Source organism: Macaca fascicularis, chromosome 6, assembly GCF_037993035.2.
Source record: "Macaca fascicularis isolate 582-1 chromosome 6, T2T-MFA8v1.1".
NCBI lineage: Eukaryota > Metazoa > Chordata > Mammalia > Primates > Cercopithecidae > Macaca > Macaca fascicularis.
In genome coordinates, this window is record NC_088380.1 from 43,688,646 (window position 1) to 43,710,166 (window position 21,521).

Sequence of the window (21,521 nt, forward strand, 5' to 3'; positions counted from 1 at the left end):
TATTTTACATTTACTTAGATGATTTATTTGGAACTTATTTTGAAGTAGGAGTGAGATAGGCGTTTGGCTTTTCCCCCAATTGGTTTGCTAGCTGTCCCAAGTTGCAATTCATCCTCAATGCAAACCACAGCAACATCTGTAAAAGTGTAACAAAAACACTTTATCTGATCTAAATGGAAGATTAACTGTCTCCTCGACCACTAAGGCAAGACAATTGGTTCAAGACCGTTTTGCAAGAAGTTTCATTTGTAGGTGTAGGGTATGTAATTCAAGACAGAGACTGATCATATTTGGCAATTGTATCTGAGCCCTCCCTCTCTGTTGAATTGGGAAGGGAGGGAGAGGAATTCCTGGGAGGCACCTGAAGTCTCAAACTCTACTGTAAATCCCAGGGCCTGAATAGAGCTCAGGATATAGAGCCCAAATCAGGAAAGTTGGGGAACAGGAAAGCAGAGAAAAAGCCCTGAACCAGCAGCTGGGCAGGAGATGGAGGGGAGCAGATGCAGAGGGAGGCAGGAGGCCCGGGCGCCTGTGGGGAGCTGATTCTTCCAAAGTGGCAGGGATGGGGGAGACTTGCATTTCTAAGCAGGTGTGCCACAATTCTCAGGGGGATGATGGACTTTGGACTAAGCTTTTACCTCCACAAGAAGATGGGGCCAGGAATTCTAATAGCTAGTAAAGGGTAGCCCAAATCTTAGAAATAGGGACTGAAATAAGCTGTCTGAGACGATTAAATTCTGGGATAGTGTTAGTAGTTAAAAAATAAAAATATTTGCCTCTACTAACTCATACCTAAGTGTAATGGTGGGTTAGGTGGTAAATTAGTTCATTCCTTCTTCAACAAACTTTTATCAGCTACTGTGCAGAACTCCCAGAGACAGAGGGAAGAGTAAAGCACAGGTTCCTGCTCACCTGGTGCCTTTTTCTTTTTGTTTTGGAGACAGAGTTTCACTCTTGTTGCCCAGACTGGAGTGCAATGGCACGATCTCAGCTCACTGCAACGTCTGCCTCCCGGGTTCCAGCAATTCTCCTGCCTCAGCCTCCCGAGTAGCTGGGATTACAGGTGTGTGCCACCATGCCCGGATAATTTATGTATTTTTAGTACAGATAGGGTTCCTCCATGTTGTCCAGGCTGGTCTCAAACTCCTGACCTCAGGTGATCCACCCGCCTTGGGCTCCCAAAGTGTTGGGATTACAGGTGTGAGCCACTGTACCTGGCGCCCTCCTGGTGCTTTTTTGTGGTCCAAGTACATTAGTAACAAGCACAGCATGGTAATGAGGACACAAAGCCAGTAAGTTCTTCACAGAGTCTGTTAGAACACAAAGTGATCAAGTACTACATTCTATGGAAAATCCATATTTTCTTTTGCCTTAGGTTAAGCTAAAGTTTCTTGCAGAATTACTACTTCATTCTAGTCTGTCATAAGCTGCATGGTGTTCTTCTGCCAGGAATCTGGGGAGATCTAGTGCCACTTGGCCTTCACAGAGATTCTTAACCACCTGATGGGTTTCAGAATGTCATCTTAAAATCGGATGCAAATTGTATGGGTGAGGATTATTTTTTTTCCCTGGGGATAGAGTCACAGGTTTTGTTAGCATCTCAAAGGAGTCTGTGACCTCAGGATGATTAAGAATCAGTGATTTTGGCTAAGTACAGTGGTTCACACCTGTAATCCCCACACTTTGGGAGGTAGACGTCGGTAAAGAAAATAAAGAAGAATCAGTGACTTAGATTTTCTTCACTCTAATTAAGAACCTTTACCTTTTCTGTTTTGTTTTGTTTTTTTTGAGACAGGGTCCGGCTTTGTCGTCCAGGCTGGAGTACAGTGGCTTGATGTCAGCTCACTGCAACCTCTACTTCCTGGGCTCAAGCCATCCTCCCACCTCAGTCTGTAGGTGTAGCTGAGACTACAGGCACACACCCTGCTAAGGGGTATACCACCACAGCCTGCTAAGGGGACCTTTATCTTAAAAATGTTTTTAAAAAAACATCCTAACAGTCTCTAACCTAGAGATGTGCTTAGTTACTGATACCTGGTCCCTTTTAAGCCTATGTTCTTCATCCTTCTTCCAGATTCCTTTCTCCCTATCCAGAAATAGGAGCAGTACTGGGCATCAACCTCCTCTTTACTTCCCTTATTTATGTTTATTTGGCAACCCCCTACTTAATCTTAAGTATAAAGTTAGGAAGCCTTATTTATGCTTAATTGTAATAATGTGATATTATTGAGCAGAGTTGGAAATCCATACATCCAAGGCAGTCTCTCACATTGTCAGTCAAATTTTTGGTTTGGAATGCTCAACTCCAAAAATCAAGTTTAACACACATTTTCTTAGTAAACACTTTTATATGTAAGAACTTATGCTCCATTTTGAAGGAGAGAGGAGGAGAGCAAGACATACATATGAGTCAAAACCAGTTCCCACCTTCATTGAGATGGGACATTTTGGAAAATGCACGAAGTGCTGTGGGAATTCAGAGAGGAAGAGTGTATTTCCTGCTGGAGAGTGCAGAAAAAAAATCCGGAAGACATCGTAGCTGGGCAGCATTTCTTATCACCAGCAATGCTGTAAACCCTCCTTTTCCACATCTTCAAAATAAGGTGCTGGGCCTAGACACTGACACCTGCTCAGAAAAATTCAAAAAGTAAATGTAAGAGGAAAAATCAGCCTTTATCATAGAATGACATAGAAAGAAAGAATGGAAGCAACTAGTGTAGGACAGGTTGTACAAGAACAGAAAGTAGTAAAGGAGATAAAATATTACTATTTGAATACATATGAGAAATTTTGAAAACAAATAGTAATCCAGAATCTTTGTCATCATTGCTATCATATTACTTTTAAAATTTGGTTTTAAAGCAACACAAGGCAATATGCATATTTTCTTAAACTTTAAGAAATAGAAAAATTATTTTGCTGGAAATATGTACAGACCCTAGGGGCTTTTCTAAAATGTAGGTTGAGAGGTATGTGTATATACTCTTTTCTTCTTACTAGAGCACGTGTAATCAAGCATCTACTACTGATATGAGTCATAACTTAAATTTGTGGAGTACTTTTAGATCAATGCTTACAAAGCAGTTTCACATTCATTATAAATCCTGTACAGTACATTAGCATAGGCTAATAATTTTCTTACTCTTTATTCTTAGGTTGAACCAGCCAAATTTTCGAGACAGCTCACGGCTTAGAGGAAGGCTCATCTAAATAAAGGCCAGCTAAAGTGACATTGCAGGGATTAAATCCTTCTCTGGCTGCCTGTGTGACCAGAAGGCTTATTTGCAAGTTTCTTCTTTCCCGGGGTTCAGATTATTAGGTCTCCAGGGCCCTGCGGCTTGACAGCAAGAGAAGCACGAAATGAAGGTCAGAGATGAGCTCCCGCAGCAGGGTCTTGAGGTCCTCCCAGGGGCATTTACACACCAGAGTGCAAGATTCTCTGGCCATCAAGGGGAATAGCAAACAGAAGCCTTTGTCCTGGGGCACAGCCACCTACCACAAAGCATCAGACTCCACGTCTGGCCAGAAAGTTCCTGGAGTCCCATCAGGGCAGTGGGTATGTAACGTGTGCCTAATTGTACAGCTAGAGCTTGCAAGTTCAATGTGAGGGAAGGTGGGAAATGACTTGAGTGAGGTGAGCAGCTCCTGGCTGGGCTGGGCAGACTCAGCTACCACCTTCACTGCCCTCCTTTCACTAAACCCAAGAGGGCGGCTGCTCAGCTCTCAGGAAAACTCTCTTGAACCCTGGGCACCTGCTGTCCTCAGTTGGCATCTCCCACCCTCTGAGCCTCTTCTGCTCCTGCACAACCTGCCCTTGATCGGTGGCTCTTTGCTGAGATGGAGACGTGAGCCACCGTGGACGATGACTGCAGTGTATACAAATGGAGGCGGCCTGGTGAACCCCCACTATGCCCGGTGGGATCGGCGCGACAGCGTAGAAAGTGGCTGTCAGGCCAAGAGCAGCAAGGAGGGCGAGGAAGGACAGCCCCGCCAGCTGACGCCCTTCGAGAAACTGACACAGGACATGTCCCAAGATGAGAAGGTGGTGAGGGAGATCACTCTGGGGAAACGGATAGGCTTCTACCGAATTCGAGGGGAAATCGGAAGTGGCAACTTCTCCCAAGTGAAGCTCGGGATTCACTCCCTAACCAAAGGTAGGATCCGACTTCCCAAGGGTCATCCCTGGCGGTATTGGGACCTAGTGTAGGTGCAGGGTTAGGTGGCCAGGGCTAAGGAAGCAAGTAAAGTGACCTCAGCGGAGCCCCTGCAAGGCTCACATCCTGTGCCAGCCGCCTTCTGTGATATTCTCAGTTAATTTCCACAGTAAACATGTGAGGTCAGTATTTTTTTTCCATTTTGCAGATAGAGAAACTGAGATCCAAAGAAGGTAAATGTATCTTCAGTTCAATCATAGAGGTTTTTGACTCCAAACACCCTTCCACCATACTATGCATATAAACCCACTCAAACATGAGAAGAATCTCTCCTCTCTGGTGAGGCCTTCGAGAAACGGAGTGGAGTATGGCTTGGAAACAAGCCACCTCATCTCCCAAGCCCATATTTACAGTTTCCATTTATATTTGTGTCTCAGTGACAATGGCACAGTGCAGCACAGGAGACCCTCCGGATGGGCACTGTCTCTGGAGAGCGGGGTCCAGTTTCCCTTCCATTCGGAGGCTGCTACTTCTGTCATATTTGAGAGAAAGGGATTTGATCTCAGGACCTTTTCTGTTCAGTCCACCCTGTCCTAGCTCTCATTGTTTGGCTCCTCACTCCACATTTGCTTGGCTACCGGACACTCTGAGATTCTGGACTAGCAGTGCCCAGCACTTTGGCCTCAGGGAGAAACCATATGGAGAGCCCAGCACCCTTCTGCTGCTCCGACTCCACTGTGGGCACTTCCCCAACTTAGCAGAAGTCTGGGGATTATCATAAGGGACTTACAAGACAGAAAAAGAACACTTTATGACTTGGCATAATTTACTGAGTCCTAAAACCCATGGACTCTACCGTCTCCCGAGAGTCCCTGATTTACATTTTCTCTGCTTGGACTCAGTCAGCCACCATGTCTCCAAAACCTCTCTTTTCTTATATTAGAGTTGTCTTTTGCTTCCTTTTCTTCTCCAACCCCCAATCCCATGCCCCTCCAATCCCTTTGGTTGGCCTTTATAGAAAAAGCTCCACACACGTGTGCATACATGTACCTCCCCCTGGCAACTGACCCACACACTCCCAAGTCACTGGAGTTTCACATCTTCTGTACTCTTGTTCTGAAGCCTGTGTATCTGGGTTCATGTCTTCACATCTTGGCTACTCTACTTACTCGTCTGGGTAAATTACAGTACTTGTCTGAGCCTTAGATACCTCACTTATAAAATGTAGCCAATAACCGTGCTTACTTCATAGGGTATCATAAGGATTAATAAGTGCTCAACAAATGTTAGTTAGTGGCATCATTTTGCAGTTGCTTAATAAGCCTTGCCTTGCCTTTGTGCAACCGAAGATCAACTAAAGTATCTTTATCAGAAGTTCATTCCTGCCCATCCCAATACACAAATTGAGATCAATGCAGCTGCCATGCCCTACAGCCATAGTTTTCAACTGACTGCACGTTAGAATTACCTGGGAAGGTTTAAAAGAGAATTAGTGCCCAGAACTCACCCTCAGAGCTTCTGATGTGATTGGTCTGGAGTGGGACTGGGCATGGGTAGTATTTGAAAACTCTCCAGGTGATTCTAACTAACACGTAGCACTAAGAAATACTTGCCTACAGCAACTTGCACATACTGCAGACAGCTTTTAAAATAGTACTTTCTTGGTAGTTGCCACAAATGGATAATCCAAGTATTATTTGTATTTTAAAATCATTATGAGGTATTGTGTCAGGTTTCCATGCCATGTTTAACTTTCAAATTTCATTTCACTTGAGAGAATATTCATTTATTATTCATTTAGGTGAACAATAGAAGCACTATATTAGGCCTTGGGGGATATAAAGATGAAATAGATACAGCCTTTATCCTCCAGGATAAGGGAAAAGAAGAGGTGTACAAATAAGTATAATACAAACCAGAATTTGAAAAACATAGAAGAGAAAAGCTATGAACTTAAAGGAAGGAAAGAGACTCTTCCACCTTAGGAATACGGTGAAAGGCTTTGAGTGAAGATCAAATTTGAGCTACACCTCAATGAAGGATAAGATTTTGGATAGGAAGTGACTATAGGACAGAGGAGGGTTAGGGGTTAGCTAGAGGAGAATGTGAATAAACGCATTAATGTAGGGAAGTGACATATATAGTACAGTTACCCTAACAGTAGGGGAAGTAGGGTAAAGGGCTGGAAAACTTAGCTGTGGCTGAATCATAGGGGACTTTGAACATTATCCAAGGATTTTGGATTGTTTTTCTTACAATGAAGACTTTAAAATTTTTGTGATTAGAATTGGGCTTTTGGAAGGTTAACCATATAGTGAGGAGAATGAAGGCTGAAAAACAAGAGATGCAGGAGACAGGGAGCTATCAGGAATCTATGGTGATGGTCCAGCCACAGGGAAGAATATCCTGAGCTAGGTGAATGTCAGTCAAAATAGAAAAGAGGAAGGAGCTGGCCATGCCAAAGAGAAGAATCTGGAGGATTGGTGTGTTAGTCAGTGTTTTCCAGAGAAACAGTACCAACAGAAAAGAGAGAGAGGCGGAGGGAGAGAGAGAGAGAGAAAGAGAGATTAAGAGAGAGAGAGAGAGATTGAGAAAGAGAGAGACATTTACAAGGAACTGGCTCACACAATTATGGAGACTGCCCCCAAGATCCACAGTCAGCAAGCTGGAGGTGCAGGAGAGCCAGAGGTGTAAGTTCCAGTCTGAAAACCAACAGACTCAAGACCCAGGAAGAGTCACGTTCAGCTTGAGTCTGAAGGCCAAAAAAGACCAATGTCCCAGGTAAAGGCAGTGAGGCAGAAGCAGTTCCCACTTACTCAGTCTTTTTTTTTTTTTTAAATTAATTGTTTAATTAATTATTTTTGAGACTGAGTCTCGCTTAGGCTGGAGTGCCTATCCTCCACCTCCCAGGTTCAAGTGATTCTCCTGCCTCATCCTGAGTAGCTGGGATTACAGACATGAGCCAACTTGCCCAGCTAATTTTTTATTATTTATTTATTTGAGACAGAGTCTCGCTCTGTTGCCCAGGCTGGAGTGCAGTGGCGAGATCTCGGCTCACTGCAAGCTGTGCCTCCCAGGTTCACGCCATTCTCCTGCCTCAGCCTTGCGAGGAGCTGGGACTACAGGCGCCCGCCACCACGCCAGGCTAATTTTTTGTATTTTTAGTAGAGACAGGGTTTCACCGTGTTAGTCAGGATGGTCTCAATTGCCTGACCTCGTGATCTGCCCGCCTCAGCCTCCCAAAGTCCTGGGATTACAGGCGAGCCACCGTGCCCGGCCCTTACTTAGTCTTTTTGTTCTATTCAGGTCTTCAACTGAGAAAACACCTACACAGACACACCCATAATAATGTTTAACGAAATGTCTGGGCACTACGTGGTCCAGTCAATTTGACACATAAAATAAACCATCACAGTTGGTAACTGATTGGATGTAGAACTGAAGATGGAAGGATGGAAGAAGGCAATGATCTTGCTTTAGTTGACTGTGTGAACCAAAACAAGGGTGATGCCTTTAATAGGAATAGGAGAGCAGATTTGGGAGGGAAAAAGATGACTGAAAACACTGACATCCAGAAGGAGCTGTCTACTGGGCATGCTCCAGTCGCGGACATGGGCATGAGGTCAGAACAGGATTTGCATTAAGATGATTGTGGAAATGGATGCAATCACTGAAGGAGACTGTGGAGAAGGGTGACGAGCAACCTTTTTACACTTAGTAGCTAGTTCTACATCCTAGTTGACATTTTATATATGGATTTTTGTTTTTGGTTTTGTGTTTTTTTTTTTGAGATGGAGTCTGGCTCTGTCGCCCCTGCTGGAGTGCATATACGAGCAATCTCAGCTCACTGCAAGCTCTGCCTCCCAGATTCACGCCATTCTCCTGCCTCAGCCTCCTGAGGAGCTGGGACTACATGCACCCACCACCACGCCCGGCTAAGTTTTTGTATTTTTAGCAGAGATGGGGTTTCACCATGTTAGCCAGGATGGTCTCGATCTCCTGACCTCGTGATCTGCCCGCCTCGGCCTCCCAAAGTGTTGGGATTACAGGGGTGAGCCACCGCGCCCGGCCGGATTAGTTTTAAATATGCTAATGGAATAATTCACTGTTGCTTCATGAACACTATGATTTTTCAATGTCATTATAGATATTTTTTGATATCTGTATATATGTGTATATATTATCCATGTATGTGTATTTATTATCTATACTCTCATCTTTTAAAGAGGATATATTGTTTCACATATAGCTGCAGCATAAATTCTTTAACTTAGCCACTATTGGTTAACATTTGGACCATTTCTACAGTTTTGCTGTTAGTTATAATGCTACAGAGATTATTCTTTTCTATACTTCTTTGCATATACGTATGTTTTCTCTCAGCATACATTCCTAGAAGTTAGCTGTCTTGGTCAGAGGGCGTGCATTGAAAAATTTTAACACATAGCACCCAAAGAGCAGCTTTTGAATCCTTACTCATAGAGTACATCTATCTGCAATTCAAATCTCATACGGACTAATGTTGCTTTTCAGTAGTCTAGAGCCAGCATGAAAGACAAGATAAAACACATAGGGCGATGAAAGGCCAAAAATCGAGACAGAAGATGTGATTTGGAAGATTACAAGAGAAGTTGGATAAAGCCAAACAAGGAGAGTAATTTAGAAAAAAGTGTCCAATGCTGCAGAAGGGTCACAGAGCTACAGTCTGAGCAAAGCCTACTGCACAAGTGTGGGTTTAGATGTTAGATTCCAATAGAAGGGAAGCAGGATGGGACAGTAGGAAAAGTGTGGACTTGGGGACCAGACAAATTTATCTGGAATACTCATTCAGTAACTTATAGGCTTCTGACTCTAGGCATATTAATCTCTTTGGTCCTCAGTTGCCTCAGCTGTAAAATAGAGATAAAGGTTTTTAAAATTGTTGGGGAAATTGGAAATAATATATGTGAAGTACATGACATATATACCACATATGTACCACTCAAAATGGTAGCTGTCATTGCTATAACCTTACTTTTTAATTAAACTTATTTCAAAGGGTATTTAATGTTATTACAATAACAAAACACCAGTATCACTTACTATTAATAGAAGGTGATGGTAAAAATAAATATAATGCAAACAAATTAAAAAATATTAAAGGAAAAATACCAAGTAACAAAGTAATTTTTAAAACATGCTAACAATCAATCTCAGACTTTCTCTTTGCCTTAATTAGGAGAATTAGAGGAGACCTGAAATGGGAATCCTGTTTTAATGCTTTGATTCAGTGCTATTTAAGGCTGTTTCCATGCCCTAAAATCATTTCAGTCTCGTGAGTCTTAAAGGTTCCACTTTGGGAAGCACTGACATCATCTAGTTCTCCCATGTTTTACAAATGAGGAAATGGAGACTCAGATGAGGCTGTCCCAAGGTTTAGAACCTGTTCACAGGAACTCACATGGAAGGAGGTGTATTGAGTACAGGAGAATTCTATGTACCCACAGCAGGGAAGTAGGGCTGGGTCTTAAGATGATATTCTTTCGATCTTCACTTTCTCTGGGGCTGTGTGCTTTCTCATTTCTACTTTTCTTGATGAATTTGTTCCATCCTTGTACCTCTTTCTGCAAAATGGTTTTCCACACTTAATTATCAGAAGGTATATATGGCCAAAAATGGTTGTTGCCAGTCCCACAGCTACATAAACTCTCAGCGTTATTGACCATCTCCATCCCATGTGTTTCATTCTGTTTCAGTTCAAATTTTAAAGAGATATATATACTTGATTACTAGCCAGTTGACAAGGAGCTACCTTTGAGTCAAGGGCATGCCCATGTCAGTGAGCTGTAGCCCTTTGAGTCACGTGGGCCACTACTGTCTCAGCAGAGCCAAAGGTCCAAAGAAGTGTCTCTGAGAAGGGAGAAAATTGACAGACATATCCACCATAGAGACATTAGCTAGCTAAGCCGAGAAGTTTCTACAAGCTGGGAGCAAAACAGTGTCCAATTCTGTAGACAGGATATTATGTGAAAGGACAGAAAAAAAAGGTGGAATAATAATTGGTGTTTATATACTGACTTCTCGGGTTCCAAAGACTTCTTGTCTGTTGTATTACAAAATTAACTTCATACTTGTCCCCATGAGTTTCAGAGAGCATGGCATTTTCCTGCTGTGTGGGTGTGAGTGGGTGCCTTGTGTGGCCTCACTGACATGCCCTCCTTATACCGAACCTGCTACAGAGTAGCTCTGTTTTCAAAGAGACAGTCTCACCCACTGGTTCTGGGACAGTGTGTGCAAAAAGGGCAGGAAAATAGTGGTTTGTACATATATGGCCCCTCACCAAACCAACTTGCCCAGAATTGTCATCAGCTTTTCTAGGAATATAAGGACAGTTTGAATAAGATAATAGAGGAGATTCCCAGGAAAGCAGACAGTTTCAATGCCAGGAGCAGCTCCCAGGACAGTAGTCTAAAAAGTTAAAAAAAAAAAAAAAGAAAGAAATACAAATCACCAAGTACTCTGGATCTCTACAAAGGAGGCTCCAATATGGGTCCCTGCTGGCCGGGGTTTATTTTTATAGCTCACAGTTTGGAATTCCCTTGTGCTCTCCAAGCTGATAGGGAAGGTTGAGAGTCATCATGAGCCCCCTTTTAGGTTGATTAGAAATTTCTCATAAGGGATGATGCACTTGGCTTCTGAATATTTTATGTCCCATCTGTTGTTACAAACAAAAGAAGTGGCAGTGGATGTGGGTGTTTTTTTTCTGTTGCTGCCCTTCCGACTTCTTCCTTCTGTTACTCTAGTCTCATGTTTCTAGGACCCTTTCTTCCTCCCACTTTACTTATCTATTTATCTATTAATTCATTCTTTCCTTCCTTCCTTTTTTTGTTTTCTTTTGAGGAAGAGTTTTGCTTCGTTGCCCAGGCTGGAGTGCAGTGATGCGATCAAAGCTTACTGCTGCCTTGGACTCCTGGGCTCAAGTGACTCACCCACCTCAGCCTCCCAAAGCACTGGGATTACAGTGTGAGACACCGTGACTGGCCTTCATTCCTTTATATATATATGTGTGTGTGTTTATGTATATATATGTTTATGTGTATATATCTGTTTATGTATATATATAGTTTAATGGAAGCAGACAGGAAACAATTGATAGGTACTGTCCACAGTAAGGCAGCAAGAATGTGCTTACCTGTGCCCAGTGAATCCAGGAAGGGTCTATTGAGCAGGAAAGGCTTGCGATGGGTCTCGAGGTCTGAGGAGCAATTTCACAGGAGAAGGGGGAATGAGAACTCCAGAAAGAGAGATAGGGTGTAAAGTACATAGAAGCATGAACCAGTGTGGGGAGTATTTGGAGATTTAAAAGTAATTCAGCAAAGCTAGAGCATGAGGTGCACCCACAGAGTCATGGGAAAGAGATAAGGTGGTTGGGGCTTGATCATGGAAAATCTTCTTGGATATCTGGATTTTGTCATTTAGGTATTGGAAAGCTATTGAAGAGCTTTTTTTTTTTTCTTTTTTTCTTTTTTTTGAGATGGAGTCTTGTCCTGTCACCCAGGCTGGAGTACAATGGCATGATCTCGGTTCACTGCAACCTCCGCCTCCCAGGTTTAAGCAATTCTCCTGCCTCAGTCTCCCGAGTAGCTGAGATTACAGGCACACGCCACCACAGTTGGCAATTTTTTTTTTTTTTTTGTATCTTTAGTAGAGATGGGGTTTCACCATGTTGATGAGGCTGGCCTCGAACACCTGACCTCGTGATCTGCCCACCAGTCTCCCAAAGTGCTGGGATTACAGGTGTGAGCCACTGCACCCAGTCGTTGGGGAGCTTTAAGCAAGCCATCAATGCAAGTGATTCATATGATTTTATTTCCGTGTGGAATGTGAATTGGAGAGTAAGGAGAGTCAAGGAAGTCAGAAAAAAATGTTAGTCAAATGGTCCAGATGGATGATGATGTTCATCTCAACTAAGGAGAAGTGGCAGTGAGAACGGAGAGAAGGGGATGCATTTGAAAAATGTCTTAGGATATTGGAAAACCTTGTGATCAATGGCATGGGTGAGAGCAGCACGGGACATAGGAGAGGAAGAATTGATGATGACTCCCAGTTTCCAGTTTTAGTGCTTTACCAGTAAATAATTACAGGAGAAGTGGATTTGAGAGTAAATTTTTGGAAGCACTGACCTGGAGGTGTATGGAATTCATGAAATGAATGGGTCTAGCAGCTTTATTGGAGCCCAAGAGAAAGTATGATATGTAAAGATTTGCATCTTAACAAACTCTGGGATGTAGTGAAAATCTTGGGAGTCCTAGTTACAAGCTCCTTGGTGTCAGACGTTTTATCACGTTGATCCTTAAAGTTCCTCCATGTGTGTTATAAATAATAAACCCTCGACAAATATTTGGTGATTAAGTTAGTATAACTTCTCATGAAAAGCCAGGAGTGGTGGAGGAAGAAATATTCGAGGGAGCAATGCATAGCAGCACCTTCTGGTAGGTGCTGTATGCTATGATCTCCCTGGAGGACAGGGCTGGAGCACGAACTCAGTCTGTAGCAGAGCTGCATAAAGATAGCCCAATGGTTTTGTCTTGTTTTGCTTTTTCTAGAGATGAAGTCTCAACTATGGTTGTCCAGGCTGTTCAAGAACTTCTGGGCTCAAGCAATCCTCCTGCCTCAGTTTCCTAAGTAGCATGGGGGAGAGCTATGCACCACTGCACCTGGCTGCTCACTGGTTTTAAAAAAGTGATTCTCCCCTCTTGAATACGTTCATTAAAACAGCAATTTGAAATTGTATTTTCTTACTTTAAAAATGGTTAGTGATTTTGGGAATTCACCCTAAAAATAAATCATATATTGGAAATACTATAACCAAAAAAATGTTCATTGTTGTGTTATTTATAGTGTTGAGAACTAGTAATACCTTATGGGATCCAATGATATAGGAATGGTCAAGTAAAGCATATACACTGGACAGAAGATTCCATAGCCATGAGAAATCATGATTGTGAAGACTCTGTGGTAAATGGAAGATGGGCAGGACATGAGAGTAAGTGAAAAGCCAGGTGCAAATCGAGTGCACACTATGATGATAATACTCTGGGTTTTTCAGTGAGATTATTCATTCAACAAATACTTGTTGAGCACCTACTATGCAACAGCCACTATTCTAGGGACTGGTGATACAGCAGTGAACAAAATAGACAGCAATCTCTGTCCTTATGGAACTTACGCTCTAGTGAGAGAGAAGGCAGACAAAAATAAATGTGTAAAATATTTATTGTATTATGTAGTGATAAGTGATAAGAAAGAAAAGAGGGCCAGGCGTGGTTGCTCACGCCTGTAACCCCAGCACTTTGGGAGGCCAAGGCGGTCGGATCACGAGATCAAGAGATGGAGACCATCCTGGCCAACATGGTGAAACCACGATTCTACTAAAAATACAAAAATTAGCTGGGCATGGTGGTGTGCACCTTTAGTCTCAGCTACTTGGGAGGCTGAAGCAGGAGAATCGCTTGAACCCAGTAGGGGGAGTTTGCAGTGAGCCAAGATCGTGCAACTGCACTCCAGCCTGGTGACAGAGCCAGACTCCATCTCAAAAAAAAAAAAAAAAAAAAAAAAAAAAAAAGAAAGAGCAGGAGGGGAGATAGAAAGCATTGAGGATGACAGTTTTTAGATAAGTTGGCCAGGATAGCCTTACTGAGAGGTGATATTTAAACTGAAAGAAATGAGGGAAATGGCTATGCATGGGGGAACTCCATCAAGCAGAAGGCATAGCAGGCGTAAGAGTGCCCAGATGGGAGATGCCTGTAGTACTCTTGAAACAGCTGAGGGGAAAGGACAGAGAGTAACAGGGAACAGATTGTGGAGGACCAAGTTTGTGAAAGTAAGGAGTTTGGCTTTTCCTGGAATTTCGCAGGAGCCATCAGAGGGAACCAGGGATTTCACAAAGGGAACCAGGGATTTCCTGGGATTTCACAGGAGCCATCAGAGGGAACCAGGGAGTGACATGATCTGGCTTATGCTTTAACAGGATCACTCTGGTAGCTTTGTTGAAAATAGACACAGAAGGCAGAAAAGGAGAGGTCAGTTAGAAGCCTATTGTATTAATCCAGGCAAGAGATAAAGGTGGTTTGAACTAGGAAGGTAGCAGTGGAATGCTGAGAAGTGGTTGGAGCTTGGCGGTATTTAAAAGGTTAAAGATAGCAAGACTTGCTAACAGATTGAAAGTGGAATATAAAAGAGAAAAGTCAAATACTCAGAAGGTTAGGTAAACACAAGAACAGTTTACATTGACTGCAATGGGGAAGATTGTAGGAGAAGCAGGTTTGGGTCAGGAGAAATCAAGAGCTCAGTCTTGAGCATGTTATGTTTGACATGCCTATTACACATTTATGACACTACAGAGCAGACATTGTGAGTGCCTCCATGTCCCCTTGGGTCTTACCATTTCAGTGCTTGCAAGACTGACTTTCAACTGCTAGTCTCTCTGTCTCTCTGCCTCTGGGCTTTCTCTAGCCACTGGAGCCTACTCTGCATGTATGGTAGCCCAGAAGTACAGAAGGCACTTCCTGGTGGAGTGGCCAGTAACCACTGACTGGTAGGAGTTAATGTAAAAATACTGCAGTTCTCTCACTCTCCTAACAATGAAATTAAGGCATAACTCTTAGCAGAATTTACTGGACACTTGTTTAATAACACCCTCTATGGGCTGCCTTTCTTGTCTCACTTCCCCATTCTTCTACTAGGGTTTCTAGGATCATCTCCCTCACAAAATGCTTGCAGTTGAACCTCTGCCTCAGAGTCTGGCTCTGGCCGAACCCAAACTAAGACAACACCCAAGTGGGCAGGGTATTTATGTGTATAGAATCACCAAGGAGGTGATTGTAGAGAAGAAGTCTGAGGACTAAGCCTTCAGGTATTTAACATTGAAAAGGAGGCTAGGGAGATGAAAAGGACACAGCTAAGAAGTCTTAAATGAAGTGGCGAGAAGTAGGAGAAAAGCCAGAAGTGTGGATTGTCCTAGAAATCAAGTGAAAAAGGTAATTTTAAGAGGAAGATTGAAGCCTGAGAACTGCTCACTGATTTTATCAATTTGGAGGTCATTGGTGACCCTAAGGAGGGCATTTTTAGTAGCGTTATCTCTTGGGTTCAAGAGAAGATAATGAGGGGAGAATTGGAGACAGTAAAGTGACCAACTCTTTTCTTTTTTTTTTTTTTTTTGAGACGGAGTCTCGCTCTGTTGTCCAGAGTTGGATGGACTGCAGTGGTGTGATCTCGGCTCACTGCAAGTTCCGCCTCCTGGGTTCAAGTGATTCTCCTGCCTCAGCCTCCTGAATAGCTGGGACTACAGGTATGTGCCACCACGCCCGGCTAATTTTTTGTATTTTTAGCAGAGACAGGGTTTCACCATCTTAGCAAGGGTGGTCTTGATCTCCTGACCCGCCTTGGCCTCCCCAAGTGCTGGAATTACAGGCGTGAGACACTGCGCCTGGCCTTGACCAACTCTTTAAAGGGGTTTTACTATAAAGAGAATGAGAGAAAGAGGTCTAATGCTAGAGGGGGAAGTGGAGTCGAGAGAGGCTTTTTTGTGATTTTTTTATAACTTTTTTTTTTTTTTTTTTAAGCCTGGCATGGTGGCACGTGCATATAGTCCGCAGCTGTGCTGGGAGGATTGCTTGAGCCTAGGAGTTCAAATCTAGCTTGGGAAACATAGCAAGACCCTGTCTTTAAAACCAAAACGCAAACCAAAAAAACCACACACATATAACCTTTTTATGTTTAACATATATCAATACCAAAAAAGTATAAAAATCATAAGTATTCATTTCATAAGTATCCATGGGTAATATTCATTACCCATGGAAGCGCCACCAACATCAAGACAGAGAACACTTCTGGTACTCAGAGCGCTGCCCCCACCTGCTCATCATTCTCCATTCTATTCTCTACATCCTCATGTGTAACCACTATTCTGACTTCTAATACCACAGATTGCTTTTGACTGTTTTAAACTTTACATAATGGAATCATCCAATACATATTCTTTTGTCTTACTTCAATTATCCAATTTTAAGTTTGTGACTACCATCCATACTATTTTATGTAGTTTAGATGTTTCATGCCCATTGCGATATATACATTGGCATTCATTGTATGAATGTACCACAATTTATTTATCCATTCAACTGTTGATGATGTGACTAATTTCCAGTTTGGGGCTATTATGAATAATGTTGATGTGAACATTCTAGTACAAGTCTTTTGGTAAACTTTTTTTTTTGAGGCAAGATGTTGCTTTGTCACCCAGGCTGGAATGTGTGGCACAATCACAGCTCACTGCAACCTTGACTTTCTGTATTCGAGTGATCCTCCCACCTCAGCCTCTGGAGTAGCTGGAACCACAGGGGCATGCCATTATGCCCGGCTAATTTTTTAAATGTTTTGTAGATGTGGGGTCCTGCTATGTTGCCCAGACTGGTCTCAAACTCCTGGGCTTGAGTGATCCTCTTGCCTCAGCCTCCCAGAGTGCTGGTATTACAGGTGTGAGCCACCGAGCCTGGCTTGTATGCATTTTTATTGGGGAATTTTTACTTATAAATTTTTTTCAATGACTTTTGGGGTACAAGTGGTTTTTGGTTACAAGGATGAACTGTAGACTGGTGAAATCTGAGATTTTAGTGCACCTATCACCTGAGTAGTGTACATTGTACCCAATACATAGTTTTTAATCCCTCACCCCCTCCTACCCTACTCCTTCTAAGTTTCCAAAGCCCATGCCTTTTCATACACATAGCTTAACTCTCCTTTCTAAGTAAGAACACACAGTATTTGATTTTCCATTCCTGAGTTACTTCACTTGGAATAATGGTCTCCAGCTCCATCCAAGTTGCTGCAAAATACATTATTTCATTCTTTTTCATGGCTGAGTGGTATTCTATGGTATATGTACCAGGTCTTCTTTACCTACTCATTGGTTGGTTGGCATTTAGGTTGGTTCCAGATCTTTGCAATTGTGAATTATGCTGCAATAAACATATGCATGCAGGTGTTTTTTGATATAATGACTTCTTTTCCTTTGGGGAGATACCCAGTAGGGGATTGTTGGATTGGTAGATCTACTTTTAGATTTAGATTTTAATTTACTTTTAGATTTTAGATTTAGAAATCTCCATTCGGTTTTCCATAGAGGCTGTACTAATTTGCATTCCCACCAGCAGCGTATAAATGTTCCCTTTTCACCACATTCATGCCAACAGCTAGTGTTTTTTTGACTTTTGAATAATAATCATTCTGGCTGGGGTAAGGTGGTATCTCACTGTAGTTTTAATTTGGATTTTTGTGATGATAGTGATATTGAGTGTTTTTCCACATGTTTGTTGACCATTTGTATGTCTTCTTTTGAGAAATATTTATTCATATCATTAGCCCACTTTTTGATGAGATCTTTTTTTGTTTGTTTGTTTGCTAATTTGTTTGAGTTCCTTGTAAATTCTGGATATTAGCTCTTTGTCAGATACATAGTTTGCAAATATTTTCTCCCATTCTGTGGGTTGTCTATTTGCTTTGATGATTAGTTTTTCTGTTGTGCAGAAGGTTTTCAGTTTAATGAGGTCTCATTTATTTATTTTTGTTTTTGTTGCATTTGCTTTTGGGGTCTTAGTCATAAATTCTTTAAGTCAATGTCCAGAAGAGGTTTTCCTGTTTTTTTTTTTTTTTTTTCCTGTAATTTTTGTGGTTTCAGGTCTTAGATTTAAGTCTTTAATCCATATTGAGTTGATTTTTGTATAAGGTGAGAGGGATCCAGTTTTATTCTTCTACATGTGGCTATCCAGTTTTCCCAGCAACATTTATTAAATAGGGTGTCCTTTCCCCAATTCATGTTTTTGTATGCTTTGTTGAAGATCAGTTCGCTGTCAGTTTTAAAAAAAGAGGAAAATCTATGAGTCTTTTGAAGGAATCTTTAGGGTTTTCTAGGTATAGGATCATATCATCAGCAAACAGAGGTGGTTTGACTTTTCCCTTTTCCAATTTAGATGTCCTTTATTTCTTTCCCTTGCCTGATTGCTCTGGCTAGGACTTCCAGTACTATGTTGAATAGAAGTGATAAAAGTGGGCATTCTTGTCCTGTTCCAGTTCTCAGGGGGAATGCTTTCAACTTTTCCCCATTCAGTATGATGTTGGCTTTGGGTTTGTGATATATGGCTTTTGTTATTTTGAGTTATGTTCCTTCTATGCCTAGTTTGTTGTCATTGTTTTTGTCATAAAGCAATGCTGGGTTTTGTCATGACATTGTTTTGTCATAGAGCAATACTGGATTTTACTGAGTGCTCTTTCTGCATCTATTAAGATGATCATATGGTTTTGTTTTTAATTCTGTTTATGTGATTTATCATATTTATTGACTTGAATATATATATATTTTTGCAGATTTTTTTATTATTTTACTTTAAGTTCTGGGGTACACGTGCACAATGTGCAGGTTTGTTACATATGTATACATGTGCCATGTTGGTGTGCTGCACCCATTAACTCGTCATTTACATTAGGTATATCTCCTAATGCTATCCCTCCCCCTTTCCCTCACCCCATGACAGGCCCCAGTGTGTGATGTTACCCACCCTGTGTCCAAGTGTTCTCATTGTTCAATTCCCACCTATGAGTGAGAACATACGGTGTTTGGTTTTCTGTCCTTGCGATAGTTTGCTCAGAATGATGGTTTCCAGCTTCATCCATGTCCCTACAAAGGACATGAACTCATCCTTTTCTATGACTGCATAGTATTCCATGGTGCATATGTGCCACATTTTCTTAATCCAGTCTATCATTGATGGACATTTGGGTTGGCTCCAAGTCTTTGCTATTGTGAATAGTGCCACAATAAACATATGTGTGCATGTGTCTTTATAGTAGCATGATTTATAATCCTTTGGATATATGCCCAGTAATGGGATGGTTGAGTCAAATGGTATTTCTAGTTCTAGACCCTTGAGGAATCGCCACACTGTCTTCCACAATGGCTGAACTAGTTTACAGTCCCACCAACAGTGTAAAAGTGTTCCTATTTCTCCACATCCTCTCCAGCACTTGTTGTTTCCTGACTTTTTAATGATCACCATTCTAACTGGTGTGAGATGGTATCTCATTGTGGTTTTCATTTCCATTTCTCTGATAACCAGTGATGATGAGCATTTTTCATGTGTCTGTTGGCTGCATAAATGTCTTCTTTTGAGAAGTGTCTGTTCATATGCTTTGCCTACTTTTTAATGGGGTTGTTTGTTTTTTTTTCTTGTAACTTTAAGTTCTTTGTAGATTCTGGATATTAGCCCTTTGTCAGATGAGTAGATTGCAAAAATTTTCTCCCATTCTGTGGGTTGTCTGATCACTCTGATGGTAGCTTCTTTTGCTGTGCAGAAGCTCTTTAATTAGATCTCATTGGTCAATTTTGGCTTTTGTTGCCATTGCTTTTGGTGTTTTAGACATGAAGTCCTTGCCCATGCCTATGGCCTGAATGGTATTGCCTAGGTTTTCTTCTAGGGTTTTTATGGTTTTAGGTCTAACATTTAAGTCTTTAATCTATCTCGAATTAATTTTTATATAAGGTATAAGGAAAGGATCCAGTTTCAGCTTTCTACTTATGGCTAGCCAGTTTTCCCAGTACCATTTATTAAATAGGGAATCCTTTCCCTATTTCTTGTTTTTGTCAGGTTTGTCAAAGATCAGATGGTTGTAGATGTGTGGTATTATTTCTGAGGGCTCTGTTCTGTTCCATTGGTCTATATCTCTGTTTTGGTACCAGTACCATGTTTTGGTCACTGTAGCATTGTAGTATAGTTTGAAGTCAGGTAGCATGATGCTTCCAGCTTTGTTCTTTTTGCTTAGAACTGTCTTGGCACAAATGCAGGCTGTCTTTTGGTTCCATATGAAGTTTAAAGTAGTTTTTTCCAATTCTGTGAAGAAAGTCATTGGTAGCTTGATGGGGATGGCATTGAATCTATAAATTACTTTGGGCAGTATGGCCATTTTCACGATATTGATTCTTCCTATCCATGAGCATGGAATGTTCTTCCATTTCTTTGTGTCCTCTTTTATTTCATTGAGCAGTGGTTCGTAGTTCTCCTTGAAGAGGTCCTTCACATTCCTTGTATGTTGGATTCCTAAGTATTTTATTCTCGTTGAAGCAATTGTGAATGGGAGTTCACTCATGATTTGGCTCTCTGTTTATCTGTTATTGATGTATAGGAATGCTTGTGATTTTTGCATATCAATGTTGTATCCTGAGACTTTGCTGAAGTTGCTTATCAACTTAAGGAGATTTTGGGCTGAGACAATGGGGTTTTCTAAATATACAATCACGTCATCTGCAAACAGGGACAATTGGACTTCTTCTTTTCCTAATTGAATACTCTTTATTTCCTTTCATTGCCTGATTTCCTGGTCAGAACTTCCAACACTATGTTGAATAGGAGTGGTGAGAGAGGGCATCCCTGTCTTGTGCCAGTTTTCAAAGGGAACTCTTCCAGTTTTGGCCCATTCTGTATGATATTGGCTGTGGGTTTGTCATAAGTAGCTCTTATGATTTTGAGATACGTCCCATCAGTACCTGGTTTATTGAGAGTTTCTAGGATGAAGGCTGTTGAATTTTGTTGAAGGCCTTTTTTGCATCTATTGAGATAATCATGTGGTTTTTGTCTTTGGTTCCATTTATATGCTGGATTACATTTATTGATTTGTGTATGTTGAACCAGCCTTGCATCCCAGGGATGAAGTCAACTTAATCGTCGTGGATAAGCTTTTTGATGTGCTGCTGGATTCAGTTTGTCAGTATTTTATTGAAGATTTTTTTACATCAATGTTCATCAGGGATATTGGTCTAAAATTTTCTTTCTTTGTTGTGTCTCTGCCAGGCTTTGGTATCAGGATGATGTTGGCCTCATAAAATGAGTTAGGGAATATTCGTCTTTTTCTACTGATTGGAATAGTTTCAGAAGGAATGGTACCAGGTCCTCTTTGTACCTCTGGTAGAATTTGGCTGCGAATCTGTCTGGTCCTGGACTTTTTTTGGTTGTTAGGCAATTAATTATTGCCTCAATTTCAGAGCCTGTTACTGGTCTATTCAGGGATTCAACTTCTTCCTGGTTTAGTCTTGGGAGGGGGTATGTGTCCAGAAATGTATCAATTTCTTCCATATTTTGTAGTTTATTTGCGTAGAGGTGTTTATAGTATTCTCTGATGGTGGATTCTATTTCTGAGGGATCGGTGCTGATATCCCATTTATCATTTTTTATTGCATGTATTTGATTCTTCTCTCTTTTGTTATTTGTCTTGCTAGCAGTCTATCAATTTTGTTGATCTTTTCAAAAAACCGGCTCCTGGATTCATTGATTTTTG

General features: G+C 41.5%; 1 protein-coding gene across 16 annotated transcripts in view; it reads left to right on the forward strand.

Moving 5' to 3' along the window:
• Positions 1–21,521, forward strand: part of NIM1K (NIM1 serine/threonine protein kinase) — a 93,231-nt gene that overhangs the window by 47,789 nt on the left and 23,921 nt on the right. For 10 of the 16 annotated variants that reach the window (XM_065546229.1, XM_073993419.1, XM_065546232.1 and 7 more), the window contains 2 exons: positions 945–1,063; positions 3,156–4,154. In XM_065546229.1, coding sequence (XP_065402301.1) covers positions 3,863–4,154 — 292 coding nt within the window. In that variant the 5' untranslated portion in view covers positions 945–1,063; positions 3,156–3,862. Of the gene's footprint in view, positions 1–944; positions 1,064–3,155; positions 4,155–15,356; positions 15,484–21,521 lie in introns of all 16 variants that reach the window. The other 6 variants (XM_073993423.1, XM_073993422.1, XM_073993421.1 and 3 more) reach the window with 2 other exon arrangements.